We start from the raw sequence: 20,101 nt of genomic DNA on the forward strand, positions 1-20,101 counted from the left end.
GCCTATCATTATCTGCTGGACACAGCAGTTGATCTGACAGCAATGTCCTGATATTGCGGTGGGGGTCCTTCAGTGTCATACCACGCTGTGGACTGCACCACATCAGCATACGCTGGAGGTGGATCCAGTTCTGCGTCAGATGTGAGGATAACTGGAACGGGTGCAGGTGGCTGTGTCCCTCTTGTACTTGAATTTGGACTGGGCCTACATGTGTTCCTTGGCATGGAGCCTGTGTAGACCTCAGTGACCATGTATCGAGCGGGGTCTATTGTGAGACTGTGTTGGCGTCTGCATGAATGATACAACCACATGGCAACCATCACCAGGACGACGACAAGCAGCATCACTATGATTGGGAGGGCCAGGTAGATGGCTTTGGCTATGCCTGGCTCAGAGAACATGTAGGTGTCATAATCTGTTTGTAGCAGTGTGTGGTCCTGTGACTGTGAAAGCAAAGTGGCCGACAAAGAACAAATCCTTTTGAGTCATACTTAAGACATTATGAAAGAAAAGAAGCTTTTTCAATCACTTTTATCACTTTTATTTTCAATGACTACAGTTATTTAAAGCAAATGTGTTTCATCTTCTGATTTACAGCTAAATTTGATATGTTAGTGTAAGATCTTTTGCTGGCCAAAAGTTACAAATTTACCTTTTTCAGATAGAATTGAAGTTAATGTACATATGGAGCGAGATTATCATATAGTTTATATTTTATACTCCAAAGAAAGTTATCCGTTTATGATGAATTTGTGTTCAGTTTAATTCCTGTATGTGGTGATTTCCTCTTGAAAATACATGCGTGTATGTGTGAGCGCACGTGTATGTGTGCGCGCGTGTCTGTCTGTGTGTCTGTGTGAAAGAAAGAGAAAGCATTGTTAGGACATCACAGAAGATCCTCCTGACCTGCTCATGTGGACACATCTCCTCTCGGCAATCTTTCCCCACGCTGTCTACTCTCGTATCCACCATAGTGAGAAAGAATGGTCCAAAAACACTTTCTGCAACATAAGTAAACATCAGTCAAAGTTCCCATCAGTTTTCCATAAACACACAAACACACACACAATGTTCTACGTATTTACACAGGTAATGAAATCTTGCAACTGTAATGCTGCACCTTGCCTGAAACGACAAACACTGTTATAATTTCTAAAGACAATAAAAAAAATGAAGTTGGTAGAACTTTAAGAACTGGGGTAACCATGTGTTGTCCTTTTTTTAATGTCACAGTCTGGATGCCAAATATAATCATGTGACCACCTCTCCAATGCATTCCTTTGATTTTTCACATCAGAAAATATACAAGCTGAATACAAATAAACGGATGTTTCCGGAACATCACAGGCTAGAGGCAATGTAACATGCCTCTCGCCCAAAACATGAGCAGAAATCTATGAAGATTTCCACAAAAACTTTCTCCATCACCCAGGTTTTTTTTATCCATTAGTAATTTGTTGTTTTTGGACTTACCTTTTTCTTTCCCCACTGCCGTAGGTTCTTACTGTGGCTTAGTTCTCCTGTAATCCATATTTGTACTTTTCCAAAGTATTGTTACATTAACAGGATTCGAAACCGGACATTATCACATCCTCTGTTTAGGGTGGGCGTGGGGAGGGGGGTGTTTCTTAAAGCGACAGTGTCTTCCCCCCCACCCCCCCACCCCCCCCCAGCCTGCCCAGAGCTCTGTCTAAATACAGGAGAAAAAAAAAAGGTGATCACATCACTGGTGGCAGGTACTTTTTTAATACATAGACGAACAGAATGAAATCACTTCACAATTGCACTGGCTAATGTCTTAGAAAGCAAAACTCACATCAAAAAAACAATAATTATATTTACATAATACATTGAACCAAACATTTTTCCAGGGAAGCGTTTATCTTAAGTGTGCTTGTCTTTACCGACCTTCAGCTCATTAAGACCAAACAATCAGATTAACTGGAAAAAGGGAGTTGTGGATGGATTCCTTGTTAATTTGGTTACACTAATTATGATCCACAGTTTGCAACTTGCTGACGGTGGTCTGTGATTTCGTAACTACCAGTAAGAGTTCAACCCAGGAAAATTCCTGAGCTATGATGTCATGAACCTGCAATTCAACCCCTGACCTCTAAGTGTCACTAAAGGCACTGGTGTAGACTTAGAACTACATGAACACTTATGCACATACATTGTTAGCATACCTCATGTGTTTGGGACTGGGACAGAGAATGTAAAACGATCATTTACCATTAGTTTTCCTTATGTCCCGAGGCTCTTACTTTCTTGCCACGAGAGGGCCTGCTTGCTCCAGGGTTATGGGATTTCCCTCTTGGCTGTGATAAAATAAAACAGACTGAGATTCCTCCAGTAATGGCCAACTCACAATGCTGATGTGCTTAATCAGATGTTTATACCTGATATTATCACATAAATTATAAATGGGATAACTGTAGTCGTGTTACCTTAAATAATTGATTTCCATGATATTGCTGATATCCCCTGACCAAATGTGTGGATGATATGGGTTTGAAGTGCTTGATAATATCTTGAGGTCAAATTCACACACATGCAGATTTTTCTCATATATATATATATATATATACACTGCTCAAACCTCCTGCTCCTCCCACTATGTTGTATTTAGATCTTGATCATGTCGTTAAAGGCACCGAAAGACATACCTGAAAATGGCTGATGTATATTTCACATTGTAATGCAGTTTTTAAATGTGCTTTGCAGTTAGGAAGACTGCAACTCCACTCACTCAATCAGCGAAGTAGAACTAAGCACAGGATAAATACTGTACTGGAAGCAGTGTCTGTTTTTTCCATGTGAGGATTCCTGAGAAGCAAGTGGCTAAATTTAAATTAGTGTCATGTTCTGCCTAAAATATTTTCTACTTAAAAGTAAAATTGTACACGTTGTGCAATTTTTTTTTCCTAAATCTAAAATTGGCAATTGAAGTTCATTCAAGTGCACTATATTCATAACTTCAGTTACAACACTCAGTTAAATTATCTGATGGCATTCAGGTTTTACACCAAGCTATCATTAAATTGATCATGTGGTAAGTTATTATTTTCAGTGCGTTAAAGAGTAAGGTGGCTTGCTAGCTAATTAATGGTGAAGTTCAACAATCTCCGAGAGTGCACAGTGGAAAATTCAGATATTGTTACTTATTACACCTGTAGATTGTACCCCTTCTTTACGGTGTCAGCAAAATGTTTGGATATCAATCTTTGTAATCCAATAAAGTAGAAATTTCGCTTTCTTTATTTCATTAAAAAAGGACTTTTTTTTCCCATCAGAGAAATATTTCATTTAAATGTGCTACAATCATTTGCGACATGTGTTGAATATTCAACATTAAGCATCGGTGATTACTAAAATTTGGAACGTTACTGTGTAAAAGATATAAATCTGGAGCAAGTACTATGTTTATAATTTACCCAGAAAACCTTTGTCCTCAGCTGAAATGTTTCGTTCATTTGCCTCTTGTTTCTAATTTCTTGTTTCATTAATTCGTTAAAAGAGTTACACAAGTTGTCCATTGTAACAAATGAGAGAGCAACAAACAACAGGCGACACAAATGTACTTTTGGAAAAAGGTTTATTGAGAAATGACTGTGAAAATAACTTAAGATTCTGAGGGATGTGGGAAGCTATTGGCAGCCAGTCCACAAAAATGTCAGGTGCCTTCAGCACTGCTGGCTGGTGTTGGTGTGACCCGGGATGGGCGGAGCAAGAGGCAACAAACCCTCACTTGATGAGTAGCTGACACCCCCTCCACCGGTCTCCTTCCCTTCTGTGGACTGTCCACCCCATGGGGTGTTGGAGGGAGGGGAAGATAGAGATAAAAAGTGACAAACGAAAGGAAAGAATGGTATAGAAGTGACATCCCACAGTCCTTTTCGTTCCTTGGTTGGTCTAAGAAACAGAGTTGGATGTCCTGACACCATGGGGTCTGCAGCTATACTTCTACGTCCGCACCACTCCCCATGCTGGGGGCCTCTTACACGGACAAGATGTGCTTGACAAATGCTGTAGAAAAGAGTGGAGTTTGGGAAGCCAGGTTAAAAACACATGACCACATCTTAGAAGGACAGAGTGGTTTCTAAATGTAATGACGTACCAAGTTTTTTTAAGTGCCTATAATTATAATGTATCATCTCTTGATTAAAGCAGGGATAACCTGGACATGAAGCTCTCTTACTGAATCGTGTTAATTTTGTAATAAACATAATAGCAAGCACAGGTGCAAAGATACTATGAGTGGACTTTGAGTATAATACTCAGTACGAAGTATTTTTAGAATTTCAAATGATGTGTTATGATAACCTTATAATGAATTACAGGTTTCAAATGCACCAGATTATGTAAGGTGTTATCTGATATGGTTGGCAGATCAGACGCGAGGTCTTACTCCCTCTGGGCATTGGCTGGAAACTTACACTCGTAGTTGACACTGCCGTTCTCGTCCTCCTGTCCTTGCATGAGGGCATCAATCTCAGGCTCAGCCATCTTCTCACCTGGTTAAAGCCATAGAAGACAGTGGTAAGGAGGAGTCTACAGGGACACACCTAAGTGCTTTGTACAAGTTCTATTCATATGTGCTGAGTCTTATTTTTTGGTATTTACCCAGTGTTGACAGCACAATGCGCAACTCAGCACCCATGACTGTGCCGTTGCCCTCCTTGTCGAAGACGCGCAGACCCTCAACGTAGTCATCATAGGTACCCTTCTGGAGGGCATCGACCGCCTTCAGCATTGGCAGGAAAGCATCAAAGTCAATCCTCTTGTTGGCCATGTCTGCACAAACACAGTATAGCTTGGTAACTTACCTCACAAAACAGTCAAACGACCATGAGACTTTCGAAGGAGCGCTAGTTACAAAATCTTCTGCTCTACAACCAACTATCCTTGAGCGAGTCTAATGACATAATAAGGACAGAGAACAGACTCACCCTCAGCAGAGGGGTCACCCAGGATCTTCTTCACGTCCTTGTTGGTGGGGTTCTGTCCCAGGGCGCGCATGATGTCAGCAACCTGATTGTAGGCAACCATGTTGTCGCCAACTCTGTCGAAGAGACCAAAGGCCTCCTTGAAGTCTGTGAGGGAAAAGATAAGCAGAAGTACACAGTTAATAAACAATACTAATTTTTTCCCCAAGAACCTGTCCTGACAGGAAAATATGCACTTTGTCAACTTAAAGAAGTCTTAGCAAAACTAACAACACTAAATGTGTTCACTACTACATGGCTCTATGTCCAAGCACACATTTGTCTGAACTCTTAGGAAAGTAAGAGTTAAGTCCATTCCTCAAGCTCTGTGGCCCTTGCTAATTAAAACAGACAACTGTGTAAACACAGGAAGGGAGAAAGGTAGCAAGGGGAAACAAGGCTTAACCATTTCTATGGGCTTCAAGGGAAAGCAGATTGAAAGTGATCTGTTGACAGATTAATGGCCTCTTCGTGATTTCCGCACACCAGCAGTTGGCTCTCAGGACTTGCTTTTGGGTGGCATTTAGTGCACCATCTGAGCAACTGATACGCCCTGAGAAAGTAACCCTTGCCATACATGGCTGCAAGAGGATTTGCATGACCCAAGTTAAATACAAGAATGCTGACTGCAGCGAAATGTACACCCGAGGCCACGTGTGTCTGCATGCCTGTTTCATCTACTCACTCAAAGCACTGCTGTGAAGGCACAGAGCAAGGTTTTTTTTTCTGCCTTCTTCATTTTCATTCTTGAGTTTTGGTGTCTCAGAAAAACCGTTCTGACTCTGATGCACTTTTCCTACATTTCTTGCTTATTATGAACATATTCAGTTTCTAGACCTAAACTGAAGATCAACTAAACCCTCACAATTTTTAAGTTCAATCAGTTTGTTAAAGATGTTATGTCGAGAAATGGTGGTTATTTATACATGTATCCAATAGACATAACTTTAAAAAAACATATTTTATTGTTTGATACTGTCGGTTACATGATGATGTAGGATGTGCCTTTCACATGGGAACAAAAGACTGAGAGATCAAAGCTCAGATTCTTGCTGAAATCTGACCATAGGGAAGCTCTACATCTTTATGTCTAAATCTTTCACTCACAACTGGAGATTAACACCAAGTCCCAGTGCAGTGGATCACTGTGCAATTTAATCCCTTGGCACCAACTGCCTGGAATAGACTGGACATGGATGCCCATGACAGCTGAGGTAAGTCAGGGAACATTTGCCTTTTTCGGCTGCCCTTCTCTGAATATGGGGTGTCAATGAACATTTCAAGAATTTCATATAAAATTTGTGACAAAAATGACAGTAGAAAAAATCACAAACATCCTGTCAGCATGGCCTGAGCATCTCTCTTTTTTTGTTGATGAATCACAAAGAAAATTTGACTGTAATTTGGCCATGGAGTTCTGTCTAATACGAACATCAACAAAGCCAGATTCCAAAAGAACAAACAGATTGAAGTCTCACTGGGCAACTCTGAATACAGTACAACAATGCATCTATTGCTGCCTTTATAAAAGAGAAAAAAGAAGAGAAATGCAACAATAAATCTGCACCACTTACTCAGTTTTCATCACGTGCATTAATACTCTGGAGGGCGCTAAAATTTCTGGAAGGTGTGAATATAGATCCATATATAAACTAAATCCTTTGTCCTGCTAATTGAACAAAGTGTGCTACCACACCACAAGAGACAAGAATTTGAAGAACTTGGTGTATGGAATGAGGTGTTTATTGTGATTGATAAGGTGATTGAATAAGGTCTGTATGGATGGATGCTGGACACTCACCTTCAATCTGGTCTGCTGTGAATTCAGTAGCAGCAGGAGCAGGAGCAGCACCTTCAGCCTAGCACAGACAAAACAGAACAATCAGTCCATTTGCACCAACATCTTGGTAACAAATTACAGTATATACAGTATGTTATCACTAAATACAATTTTAAACATATATGGTTAATAGGTAATTATTGACGTAAACATACACATATCCATCACAAAATATCTCCATAACATGCCATAATGTCGTAAGGGGTTTATTTGGTTGCATAATTTTGGACAGCAAAATCATTAACCCTACGTGCTACTTGGTCTCTTCAAGGACATTACTGATGCAGAATTAGAACAAACTTTTTCCAGGACACGGTATCATTCTGGGTATTTTCACTTTCCTCAAACCTCAAAAATATATCCTAGTTTTGTGGAAACAGTAGGCTGCAAAATATCCAGACAGTTACCAAAAGGGGGGAAAAAATAATGAGAGTATTCCGAGTACACACCATGATGCAGTGAAGATGGAGGAACAGAGAGGCAGAAGTCAAAGAAGCCTGAATCCCAGGAGAGTGGTCCTGGGCTGAGGGCAAGGGCCTTCTTATTTATATGGAGCTAATGATGTCACAGGGCGGATCGGTTGACGCTTTGGAAGTTCTTTAACTTTCTTGGGCAAGTAGAAAGGAGACCTGCGCACTCCTCTTGGGGCGCTCAGGCAGTACTCTAGAAGGGGCTGCGGTATTTTTAGAACACGCTCAAGGCCGCTCTTAAGACTCCTTGCTCCTGATCATTACGTTAAGAAGAGTTAAATGCTGAACTCTTTCAGAAAAGCAAATGTTTTCTTGGCGGGTATAGGCATCTGAGCACCCGAAATGCCTCAATATGTCTTACGAAGCAAGCAAAGTTACTTATATGAGGTTGAGTTGCTGCGGTACATTGGCGATATTTTTAACCCGCAGTAGCTTACAGTGATCTCGGCCACTTATGGTTCTATTTGTAGGAGGTACAAACGCTTGTCAGGAACGGCTGTCTTTGGCAAATGATACAGACGTACAAACAAATACAGACGTGGGGTTTTGTCGTAATGTTTGAACTCTTGGCCTTATGCCAGCATATTGCTCCTGCGTATACTCTTACGACATGCAAAGCTAATCAGTGAATGAAATAATAATAATAATAATAATAATAATAATAATAATAATAATAATAATAATAATAATGACAATAAAACAGACAGACAGACAGACAGATAGATAGATATATAGATAGATAGATAGATAGATAGATCTAGTGTTTAGTATTTAGTGACTTTTGTAGACATCATAGAATCCGTAATATCTTCTTAAAAGTGTGCCGGTGAACGAAATCCTATCTTAACAGCCATCTCGTGGCATCCGTGGTATCTGTGGCACTGTCTTTGGTGCTAAATTTGAATTTGAATTAATTTGAACTGAATTATAGTCCTCTGAATCAATATAGAATCCTAACCAGTTAAAACATGAAAATCGATGCATTCATTATGGGGTTGTAAAACAAGACGAGTCCATGATTTTGTTAAGAAGCGGGTAAAGTGACGTCGGAATCAGAGTTCGTCTGTGGGAAAAGAATGAGAGGAAGGAGCAAACTGGGAAGAGACTCCAAGGCTGTGGAAACTGGTTGGTTATCTGTGCTGCATATTGTGAAGTATTATAATGGGACAGGCTGAATTTCACTTTGGCATGTAGCCTGAAAAACAGGCAAAAGAAATCGATATTTGAGATAGTGTTCTGGTGGGAAACTAGCAATTGGTGGCAGCACTATTAACTGTTCCCAGAAAGACTCTCAGAGGAGGGTCACGATTATCTCACTCAACGTTTGTCAGTTACTCTATAAATTACGTCGCTCTCATTGGATTAGCAACAAATATTAAACAATAACATTAAAATATGTCTCGGTTGTAAATGCACGTGCACTATGTATCCCCAAAGAATATTATGGCTAAAGCAGTATGGAACTGAAATGAGTAAAAATGAATCCAAAACTTAACATAGACCTATTTTAAAAATTTAAGCGCTAAAAGGAAAGTCACTGTCTCTATAGTCAGGTCAGTGCGGCAAGGCAGAGCACAGACGCTGATTTGTGACATAACTGAAAATCAACACCGTCACTACAAGCCTATAGTAGACTTTTGGAATGAGGTAAAAAAAACTGAAACAAATGTGTTTTCCAAGTTGTAGGCTCGTCGTCAAAATGCTGCATGACTGGGTCCAACTTTCTATCGGTCACTATGGCAACTGTGAATTAACGCAACAGCCTTACTGTCCAAGTACTTGAGGTTCCCTTCAGATGAAGGGGTATGCGGGTGGAGACTGTACTCTCACTTCTGAATACTGCAGAAGTGGCGCAGCTGAGACCGCGCCCTGGCCAATGAGGACTATTTTTAGGGTTCTCTGTTTAGAGGTGTCGAGTTCCTCAGGTTATTTCTTTGAGAAGGAAGGCCAGCTTTTCATGGGTCGTTGACACGTCTTACCCCTCCCCCCTTCCCCACCCCGCTGTCTCCCTCAGTCGACATCGTAAAGATGCTTGGGTCGGGTTACCTTCTTGCCTTCATAATTGACGCGGGATCAGTTCGTTCGTCTTCCAAAACAACCTGGGAGTATCAGAAACAATAATTCAGAACTGACTCAGGATCAGGTGAGAAGGAGTTTAAACGACGTGGTATAAAAAAAACTCGTGTCCTCACCGTAGTATTGTCGGGCCTTGAGAAGGTGGTTAGCCTTATTTGGATAGGAGAGTGTGGTTTTTGGAGACTGTGCTTTACCTTCCACCCGCCCTTAAGTTCAGCGGTGTTGTTTCTAATGTCAGGGAAATTGCGAGGCTTTGACTGCATCATCACTCCATGTTTTTACACGGATTTTGCTGTATGAACTGTGTATTCTAGGCTTTTGCCATTATTTACATGACTGATATAGTAAAGATGACAAGAGTGAGTGTGTGAAACAGTTCATTGCCAAAGAAGCAGCTACACAGAGTGTGTTATCTGTCATCCACGGGGAAACAGCAGCAGCAGCAGCAGCAATAACAACACGAACAACAACAAAAATACCTCTTATTTGCCAAAGCAGGGTTAATATACACCTAGTTATGATGTGTTGTTGTGACAGAAAGAATTAAGAATTAAGTTGTGTGTAAACAGGTTTCCAGCTGCAGGTGTCTCACTGGTCTGGAAAAGAAGTAGTCCTGCATCAGTTCAAATCTTTTGCTGAAGATGAGTGAAAATTTGACCTTTAATGGCAGTGAAAAGTGACAACATAGCATCCACAGAGCAATCTGAGATTAAAATAGAGCTTCACCTAAAAATAAAATTAACTTTTATTTCTTTACTTTAGTATGCATATATTATTTCATTTTACTGTAGCTGATAAGATATAAAATGGAGAAATAAAGTCAACTCTCTCTTGACTACAGCACAAACCACTACAGTATAAAGCTACACTTGTACCCGACAAATCCAGTTATTTATATCAAGACACAGAAAACACATCTTTACTAGAACTAAGCACATTTTGGTCTAACATGGTGCAAATTCCCATGGTGAATCCTACTGCAGGATGTTTTGGAAACATAGCAATGCTCAGAAAACTGCTTTTGGGGTAAGCCTATTTGACACCATGCAGTTGGGATTATGGAATTTGATTATCAGTACCCTAAAGAAATGTTTTTAAACTTAAATGTCTGTACAGACTAGAAGCTCAGAAAGAACTGTCATTCAAAACAGGACTGTCTTGTTAACTGTTAAAATAGCAACTAAAATAAAGTACTTGCCCAGATGGGTGTAAAAGAAATATCTCACATTTATAATGTATGAGTGTGAATGTTCAACAGTATACATACAGTATGTGTAAATATCTGGTGTGTCTGTTTTATATCTGTGAGTATTCTGCATCACTCTGTGAGTACTTATCTGCATGAGTGTTGTTGGGCATTTGCATTTGTGTGTGTGTCTCTCTTCTAACCCGAATATCACAGAAAATGCTCTGCTAGGTCACAGTCTTTTACATGTTTATGAGCACCAAACGTTTAAAATAATATTAATAATCCTATGAGGATGCCATGTACATGAGCATTTTGACAGCAACCACTCCGTTTCCACCTCACCGCATCAGCATTGTTACCCTCCAGGATGCGAATCAGCAAATGTCTTATTAGCATATTTGGATTGATGATGACTGCAGAATGAAACTGAGCTGAAGCAGAGTTTCTATTCAGTATGGGAAAAAGAAAAAATCTTCTGCATGTTGATTTCATTATTCAGTTCTGTGATGATTAAGTGTTTGATCTGCAAATGGAAAGCGATAAACTTGCACGTCTGAATTATTAATTCGTAATCATTTATCAACACTGAATACAGGAAACATCTGATTAAAAGTACTTTCTAAATACTGGATGCACACTGTATAATTTTAAAGTTGGCTGATTTGCACTGTACGTATGACCTGATTTAAAAAAGATCCCTTAAATCCTGTAACATGTTCAGTGATTGGTTCCTTAGAAGTTCTTGGACCTATCACTGTCCACGTTGTAGGCTTTGCACCTACAAATAGTGTTATCGTGAAAATGACATCTGTAAATCTGCCGCATCCCCTCTGGCCAAGCTCCATAGTTCTGAATAAAGCACTCTGGTGCCTCCTAGTGGAAAGATTCATATACTGCATGACTTCGTATGCCATGTCACACAAGATTTTCAATGCTTAGACTATCCTCCAGACACTTAATCAACACCACTTCAGGACAGACTAAGTTTTTTTTTTTTTGGTAATGAGATGCAGCTGTGTGCACCTTTAAACTGTTCACTTCAACAAACACAGTGGTTTGGTAAGAACAGGAACACCTCACTTGCCAGAACTGTCAACTGTAAAGTAATGTACTGTAATGTACCTAAAATGTACACATCGCTAAAAATAACAAATCACGGAACACCCGGGTACTTTTGTTTTACTTTCAAACACATAAAAAACAGAATGGAAGGGAAGTATAACAATTACATCATGGAATTACATTGTGGAGATGACAGTTTTACTGAATGTGCTGCATGTTCTTCACAAGAAGAGAGTATCACTACGCTCAAGATGCGTCACAAAACGCAATTCCATGGCTCACAAAAATGAAACATCCTTAACGAACTAAGACTAAACGAGGTTCAGAAAAACCTCCGGCAAAGGTCAAAATAAACAGTGAGAACACTGCTCAACGTGTAAGCTGTTGTATAATTTTATAATTTAGCTTTTAGAGTGAAACTATTTCATTTTAAAGCTAAAGCCCCCCGCCCCCACCCCAAACTCAATCTGATCATTTTAAGTGCTGAGACAAATGATAATTATTGCTATGTAACTTTCACACATCAGAAGCTTCAGATGTACTTAACTATGTGAGAAATTACCTTATATAACCTAAATGCAGAAACCTGAACCTAAAAACTAAAATAAGGTAAAATGGTACTTAATTCATTTACACAATCTTACCATAGCCTATTTTTTTTTTTTAACTGAAAACTGTTCAACAAGGCTCTCCAGTCAGTTCTTTGCTCCATTTGACAGACATTTTCGCTCACCAATCCAAAAACACTAGCTTAGCAACTTTAGAATTTTTTACGACTTGAACTCTACGTGAGCTTTGGCAGACATAACGCATATGATCATACATACAGGGAGTGCAATAGTAACATTCCACTGGGCTGACAGATGGTTCCCTCCACTGCGGATCGAGGAGATTTTTGATGGGAAAAGCAGTGCATTCATGCTCCACTCTGCCGACTGGTCGATGTTCAGCAGCGCAGTCTTCACCTGGACCAGTCACATCAATCAGTCTGACAACTTTTTCACAGACTTTAACTTCATAGCAATCTGCAAGCACTTGAGATGTGACAAGTTAACATTTTTTTTTGTAACATTTAAACTCACATTTTTTAAACGGTCAACTGTATAACTGTTCGGAGTTGGGCATAAGGGCGTTTGAAATGTACTGCTTATGAACACATAACAGTTACAAGAAAATTTAAGAATATTTTCGAACTCGCAAACGTACAGTCAGTGACTGTAAAAAGCATGGACACTGTGTCTCCATGGCCTTCTGTTCTATAGAAATGAAGCCAAAATTCCTCTGCCATGTTGTCAAATTTGGAGCCTGAGTTTGCGCAGCAGGGACTTTCTGCTGCGACCTGGAACCAGAGTCTGTGCAGTAGAGATGAGAGTTGAACTGTGTGTAAGTCAGGTACACCTACTCATTTGGTAGACCCGCCCCCTTCGCCCAATACCAAGGTCCTGCGCATCGCAAATTGTTTGAACAAGTGAGCCACAACTGTCAATCATTTCATTCCCAAGTGTTTCCACACCCTCTTACGACATAATTTTAAAAGCTAATTTCTAGGGGAAAATAAAAAAAATGTGCAAATATTAGCACAGGGAAAACGAACTATTCAAGTTAGACACTGTAGATGGAAAGAGAGTTTACACTAGAAAAGTGACATGAAAACAGGCTATTTTGTCACTGAAACACATGGGGATACGCGGTACTACACATTATACTGCAGCCTGCAGGCAGGGGCGCTAGACCTGTAGTTGCTTCACTTTTTAGAGACGGTACGCTTTCCATGCTTTTTACAGTCATTGTGTACAACAATCTGTAGTTAAAGCCACATGTTTGACTTTGACAAGCTCGCGTTTTTCACCTGCAGACAGTTCACTGCATTAGTTCTCTAGCCAAGCTGAGAACTTCCAGTAGCATGCTATATTTGGGTTCTAAGTATTTCATTAGTGTGTTGAAGGCGGCATCTTCAACGACTGAAACTGGCTGCAACAATTTCAGAGATTAGCGACGACCTTATACTCTATACATATGCGTTTAACCATTCATGTCCTTAATAAGGACAGCGTACTTCATGTTGTCTAATATTTCAGTGAGGGAAAAGTTAGAGATATTGGGAGGAGTCAACACTACCTTTACACCTCAAAGGCTGGGAACTTAGCTCTCATTGGCTGCAGAAGATCAGCCAGAAAGTAGATGGTTCCAGCCATGCCTGTGGAGACAACAGAAAAATTACAACAGGCTCCATCATAAATTCAGTATTTGGTTTTCCAAAAAAGCATCAAAACATCCTACCAGTTTAATTACTGATTGTGTAGACACACAAACACAGAAACAAACAAATAAACAAACTATCCTACAAATCCTTCTCCTTAAGCAAGGAAGTCTTTCATACTTTACCTTCAAACAGTGAGAAGGGGGTGTCTGGAGTTCGGCAGCCGTGTTTCCCGTAGTTCATGCACCAGTCTGCAAACTACAGATGAAAAGGACATCACTTCCCATCATGCCTTTGTATATAATGAATAGTTGGGGGGATCAGTAGCGTATCAATCAATCAAATTCAAACACCTTACAATGGTAACTTTGTTGGCTTCTCAGTAAACCACTCCTTTTCACTATTTCAACCGCAACCCAAACTTAACAAAAAGCGTTTTGATTAAACGAAGCCATGGAGGCGTCTGTGGAAATCTGGCAAGCAAAACTCTACCCTGTTCTCTCACTGGGTGGTACACATAATGCAAACTTAAAAGAAAAAGAACGAAAGAAAAGAACACTGTACATTGGAGGAACGCTCTCTGGAAGCCCTCCAAGAACACAAGTTAAATTTAAACCTACATCCCCCAACTCATCTGTGACTAACGTCTCCAAACTGTCCTCCTGTAATAAGGACAAAGTGATGTATTGGATTCAGATGTCTAATCAGTGGTGTTACTTGGCTTCGAGCTTCAGCAAGCTGATGTCAGTTAGCGACTGTGTGTGTGTGTGTATGTGTGTTTTTTCTTTCTTTTTTTTTCTTCCTCGAGGAACTTGGAAGTGAATCCAAGAAAGCTAATGAGATTTCCAGAACCACAAAAACTTTCCACTGTGACAACATCCTTTATCTTTGATTTGAACTCAGCAGGTCTGTTACTCCCTTCAAGCATCAGATCATTACTCTGACAATCACACCAAGCGCTGAATATCACAGGCTCTCTTGCAAAGCGGACATCTGTCTTTCTGACAGAACGGCTATAAAAGGGAGGTTGCTCTCACCATGCAGGCTCTGTAGAGATGTTTGGGGTCCTGGGTGAGCCTGTAAAGGGCCAGGAAACCATAGGCGTTGCCGGCAGCGCCGTGACACAGGCCGTAACCTTTCTTAAGCAGGCCTCTCTGCCAGATGACCTCGCCGCACTGCAGTGCGTCGTCCAGGTACTGCTTCACGCCAAACACCTGCACGAAAGAGGGCGAGGTGCTGTGACTGATGTCCACGTGGACAGAGGAAGCATGGACTCATCTGAATTCTGTCCAACTGCTGTTGCCACAGAAACACTCTGAGACTGTTAACTGTTGTAAATGGTTTTGGTGTATTCCTGGTGTTTTGGCACCTTGATTTGGACAAACTGACGATTATTCTTCTTTCATAGAAGTGAATGCTGTGAATCCTACTCTGTGAGCAACCAAGCTTCTTGACTAGAAGACAGTCTTCGTCCAAGAACAATAATGTCCAGTGTCTACAATCATTGTTGGAGAATGAACTCAAGTTCTCAAACCATGCATGACAAACAAAAGAAGTCCCACAGTAGACCATTAACCAAGAGCCAGAGACGTCTTATTGTTCCCTCAGACTCTATGCCCTCTGTTTCCTATGTAGGATTTCATCCCTTTCAAAGCTTCAGCTGAAAGATTAAAGTAGATCAGCCCCTGGCGATGCTTCCCTTATCCATTTTAACTTTAATAATCTCCCAAAAAAACCAAAACAAAACAAAACAAAAACAGCTGGAAGTCACAGAAGAAATTCAAATTCACTAGGGTGCACTGATCAGTCTGTAATTTTGTACGGTTACAGAATATGACTCAGCATTCTTGGAGTAACTGGATAGCATAAGCTAAATGTTATATGACAATGCGACGATTTCAAGGCAATTCACTGTACGTTTATAATCTTTTCATAAAAACAGCTGCTCCACCTTTCATGCATAAAGTGATAATAGTGGCTGGAGTGGACAGAGCCTGGACTGGTTTTACCTTGTAGGCCTGCAGGAGCATGTAGATGACCCCAGGGGAACCGTGACACCAGTGGACCAGAAGGTCGCGGTCGTCCCCCACGCACGGCGGGAAGTTCCCGGACGGGAACTTGAGTCGACACACAAAGTCCACGCTCGGTTTCACCAGGGAGGAAACTCTGTCCTGTCCAGCCACGAAACCTGGCTACAGTAAACACATGAAGGTCAGGACAACAGCGAGTATGAAGAGCAGACTTTTGAATACGTCCTCTTATTTTTGTCCTTTCTCCTTTTTCTCACCGTTTTGGAACGGCCGGCAACACACAGGAGATTTGTGTATTGTTGGCCCTTACACGATTCGAACCGTGAACCCCAGATACAGGACATGCCTTTGCACTGTGAGACTGTGCCTTAAATGAGTGCTAGGAAACCAGATTTCCAGAAGTCCTTTGAAAGTCTCTCTGACATAATTTCTAACTAGGGCTCTCCTAAAAAAAAACAAACTCATTTTGAATTCATATCTTCAAACAGATGCCAGGCTGTTCCAGGCTGGCATTAATTTCACATCCAAGGTTGTGTTTACTGTATGGTACTTAAACACAGAAAAAAGGAACACAGATTTTTCATATCTTCAAACGTATGCCAGAATGTTCTGAGCCAGCACTAATTTCACCCACAGGTCTTACATGGCACTCAGAGAAGGAGAAAAAAAAAGAGTAGAGACAGTAAAGAAGAAACGAGAGGATGAGGAAGCAGTATTACTCCTGGACTTGGTAGGAGAATCCCTTTACCTGCATAAGGTAATAGTAGATACCAGCCAGGCCGTGGGCAGCTCCTACATACTCCTCCTGATACCATTCATACAACAGGGGAGTCTGCTCTTGACTTCTTCTCTTCTGGGAGTAACTCTGCCCCGAGGCCAAAACAGCATCACAGATCTGAAACAAACACACACACAGATATTCATAACTCATTCATCTGCACTTAGATATACTATAGACTACTGTAATATATCTACCAGATGTACAACAGAGTAATACAGTAAATGAGTAATACAGTAATACAGTACATGACTCGAACCTTGTCATACAGGTTAATGTCCTGTGGTTTACATGAGTTTATTGTCATCTGGCTGTCTGACCTGCTGGATATACTGCATGGGGACTTTTTCTTGATGAAACTCTTGATTGATGAAGATGAGGGAGTAGAGAAAGCCCACTCTGCCGTACAGGAGCTCATCAGGCAGGTTTCCTTTGCCCTTTACCACCGCCTGGTGCAGCTGCAGCAGCCTGTACAGCACCATCACAGTCTGAGGGGCCGTTCACATTCAACGCTCTCACATTCGGCTTATAAAACAAACACATTATACTAAACGAGCCGTCAATGGCGTCAGAAAGTCCTGAGAGACATGAAAAGAGTAAACAAAACACACAGAGTATGCTAGGGTTACGCTTTCAATTTACTGTTTAATTCATTCGTTCTCTCTTTTATTTATTTTCCCCCCGAGCATACGCCTCCCCTGATCTGTGTGAAGCCAGCCTGGGCATCTTTTCACACCATGAGTTCTTTAGTGTTGGTGAGAAACATGGGACACTTGGAAGACGGCACTGTTTGAGTGATAGCACATCCATCTGAATAAGCATCTGACTGTCAGTGAACACCGATAACCCCTGAGAGAGAGAGGGATCCCAACTGTCACCCCTGCTCCAGGTAGCATAGTCAGCTGAGTTCTCCTGATCCCCTGGCTACACTGGACAAATGTGACACAGCCAGGATTCCATTCATGAATCTCTGATAATTCCTTTATAACTCTATGAACATATCTGCTTTTTGGTCAGAGGAAACTTAAATGGCATTGTTTTTCTTCTTCCTAAAACATATATTACTTATATTAAGTATGTCCTGATAAAAAAAAAAAAAAAAAAAAGATATATCTTTAAAGGCAACACATACAACAAATACAGTCAGGGGCCAGGTCATTAGATATGGGTGGCAGCCTGAGTAATGTGGGGCATGGATTCTACACGTTGGAAATATTCCATAGATACTGCTCCACTCTGAATGAATGACATTCATTGTGTGAACAGCACATCTCATCCCATCCCAGAGACGCTCTGTTGGACTGAGGTCTGGAGACTGCAGGGGCCACTCAAATAAAGTGAACTCACTGTCAGGTTCCTGGAACCATTGTCAGACAGTATGCTATACATGTTGCATTGTTTAACACTGGGGGTTTTAGCAGCTGTGCTAACCTGGCTAAGCACTCTTCAGTCTCCTGGCTCCTCTGCAGACGGTGGTAAACCACGGCGGCCACGGCTAGCGGCCCCGCGTCGCCACAGAGAAAGGTGACGCTTCGCTGAGTCAGGCACCTCAGGCTGCGGCTTATGTAATCCATAGCCCTCTGGAGGTACGCTGCATCCCCATAGACAGTGTGTAGGTGCAGATAGAGTAAGGCAATGCCTGTGAAAAGAGAATGAGGAGAATTAGCTCAGTTAGCATGGGTCAAGACATCACTATTGTTTAAGTTTTTTGATCATCATGTTTTGTTATTTTTCAGTAATATGCGAGATATTTCCAATATTTATGTGAATAACTCTATAGATATAGCCATGGTGGTATACTAGACACAACTATTTAATTTCTCAAAAAGGCTACAACATACATTTCGTGTGCATTCAGCTTGTGAATCTAGACTTTATTTTATATTTTAACTGTTTGAAACAACTGTGTCACTGCACCAATCGGATGTTAATGTTTCCTTGTAACAGTGACATTTATGTCATGTTCTTTCTCTGTGACTATTAAAGCTTTAAGTTTTATGCCAGTGTGACAGCCATGAAAAGAAGCGTTTAATGAGTGGTGTCTAACCTGCCCAGCCTGTGTAGCCCGTACAGTCCCTGGGGTCAGCATTCCGCAGGCCATTCTCCATAGCAGAGAGCAGCTCTCTGACCTTACCATTTATACGGCTGGCAAAGCCTTCAGTCAACTACAGGGACCACATCATACAGACACCGATGTCAGGTCTCTGAGAGAAGCATTTAAACTAGTCCCTCGACTCAACACATGCCTTGTACTCTGTTAATATTAGGGAGTCTTCCTACTGCGTTGACTTTGCTTTAGTGATGTAGTAGGCATATTTCATATCTACATTCACGTGTGAGGATTTTATTTTGATATAATGTTAGCGTTAACTTTCGCTCCACCTCAGTGACGGCGACTGTTAGAGGCAGGTGCTGGAATCTAAATGAATGTGGGACACAGGCCTGTATGATTTGATGAAAAGCAAGTGCACTGACGGTTTTACTCACTCTTCCTTGCGAATCAAATATGTCTTGCACAGAGGCAGGCATTCCATCATAATCTCGATACGGATTCTTCAAAGCCCGCTGGTCTGGCATTTTTCCGAGTGTCTAAAAATACAAAAAGGGATTCTGGTCCAAAACTGCACAACTACCTGCAGAGCAGATGCTACAACCGCAGCGGCCCGGATATTTTCAAATATGAGCTAAATAGCATTAACAAAATGTGCGGAAAACTTGTTTAATACACCTATACGATCATGCATATACTAGCAGCACACTTTATCCCCTAATATGGGATACGTCACAAATATCTCTGTATATCTGTAGACAAGAAGGTGTGCAAATCGCGCACACACCCACTCACAAAAACTCAGTTGTTATATCGTCAACTTAACAGCCTTGCGTAGCTGGTCTCTTATTTCATTAACACAAATGACGCCGATAATCATTATCTAATTTTCAGTGAGAAGCGAAATCATATAAGTAAACAAATAATGACAGATCAACATACCACTGGCTGGTGCGCACTGTTGTTAAACCTTCTTCATGTAATGTAAGCTAGTAAGAGCTGCAAATGTCAAGGCATTTTCTGCCATCTACAGTTAAGGAAGTGTACAGCATTGACAGTACGTCCTATTCATACCATACCAAGGCGATGAAGGGGTGATTTAAGGCATAAAATGTTTGTATTCCAGTGACTGAAACCGTCTCATTTGGGAACCAATAAGACAAGTGGGCACATTATCCCTCTCGGTGTACATCATTTCTTTTCCCCTCTTTTTCTCTTTCCTGACACATTTGTTTAATACTTTGTCCTCATCAATACTTTGTCCACACAAAGTATTGTTTCGGTGAACGTGCAAAGACATCACGGACTTGAATTTTCTGCTATTTTGGGTGTATGCTACTGTGCAAAAAATGTGTAATTGTGCTGGTCAGAATGGAAGTATATCAGCTAAAGCTCTCTCTTTTTGTCTGTCTCTGTTTCTC

General features: G+C 40.9%; 2 protein-coding genes across 2 annotated transcripts; both read right to left on the minus strand.

Moving 5' to 3' along the window:
• Positions 1–3,997: 3,997 nt before the first annotated feature.
• Positions 3,998–9,316, minus strand: mylz3 (myosin, light polypeptide 3, skeletal muscle). The gene is made up of 6 exons (XM_030779061.1): positions 9,275–9,316; positions 6,787–6,844; positions 4,950–5,093; positions 4,624–4,794; positions 4,437–4,514; positions 3,998–4,026 (listed from the first exon to the last, which is right to left on the minus strand). Exons 1-6 carry the CDS (start codon positions 9,314–9,316, stop codon positions 3,998–4,000), a joined length of 522 nt encoding a protein of 173 aa, XP_030634921.1.
• Positions 9,317–12,271: 2,955 nt separating this feature from the next.
• On the minus strand, positions 12,272–19,641 carry lancl1 (LanC antibiotic synthetase component C-like 1 (bacterial)). Its single transcript, XM_030780508.1, has 11 exons — positions 19,623–19,641; positions 19,118–19,219; positions 18,678–18,795; positions 18,062–18,269; positions 16,951–17,098; positions 16,601–16,747; positions 15,832–16,014; positions 14,860–15,036; positions 14,008–14,080; positions 13,741–13,819; positions 12,272–12,587 (listed from the first exon to the last, which is right to left on the minus strand). Exons 2-10 carry the CDS (start codon positions 19,205–19,207, stop codon positions 13,743–13,745), a joined length of 1,221 nt encoding a protein of 406 aa, XP_030636368.1. The 5' UTR covers positions 19,208–19,219; positions 19,623–19,641; the 3' UTR covers positions 12,272–12,587; positions 13,741–13,742.
• Between the last annotated feature and the right edge of the window lie 460 nt (positions 19,642–20,101).

Source organism: Chanos chanos, chromosome 7 (genome assembly GCF_902362185.1).
Source record: "Chanos chanos chromosome 7, fChaCha1.1, whole genome shotgun sequence".
In the NCBI taxonomy this organism is placed as follows: Eukaryota; Metazoa; Chordata; class Actinopteri; order Gonorynchiformes; family Chanidae; genus Chanos; species Chanos chanos.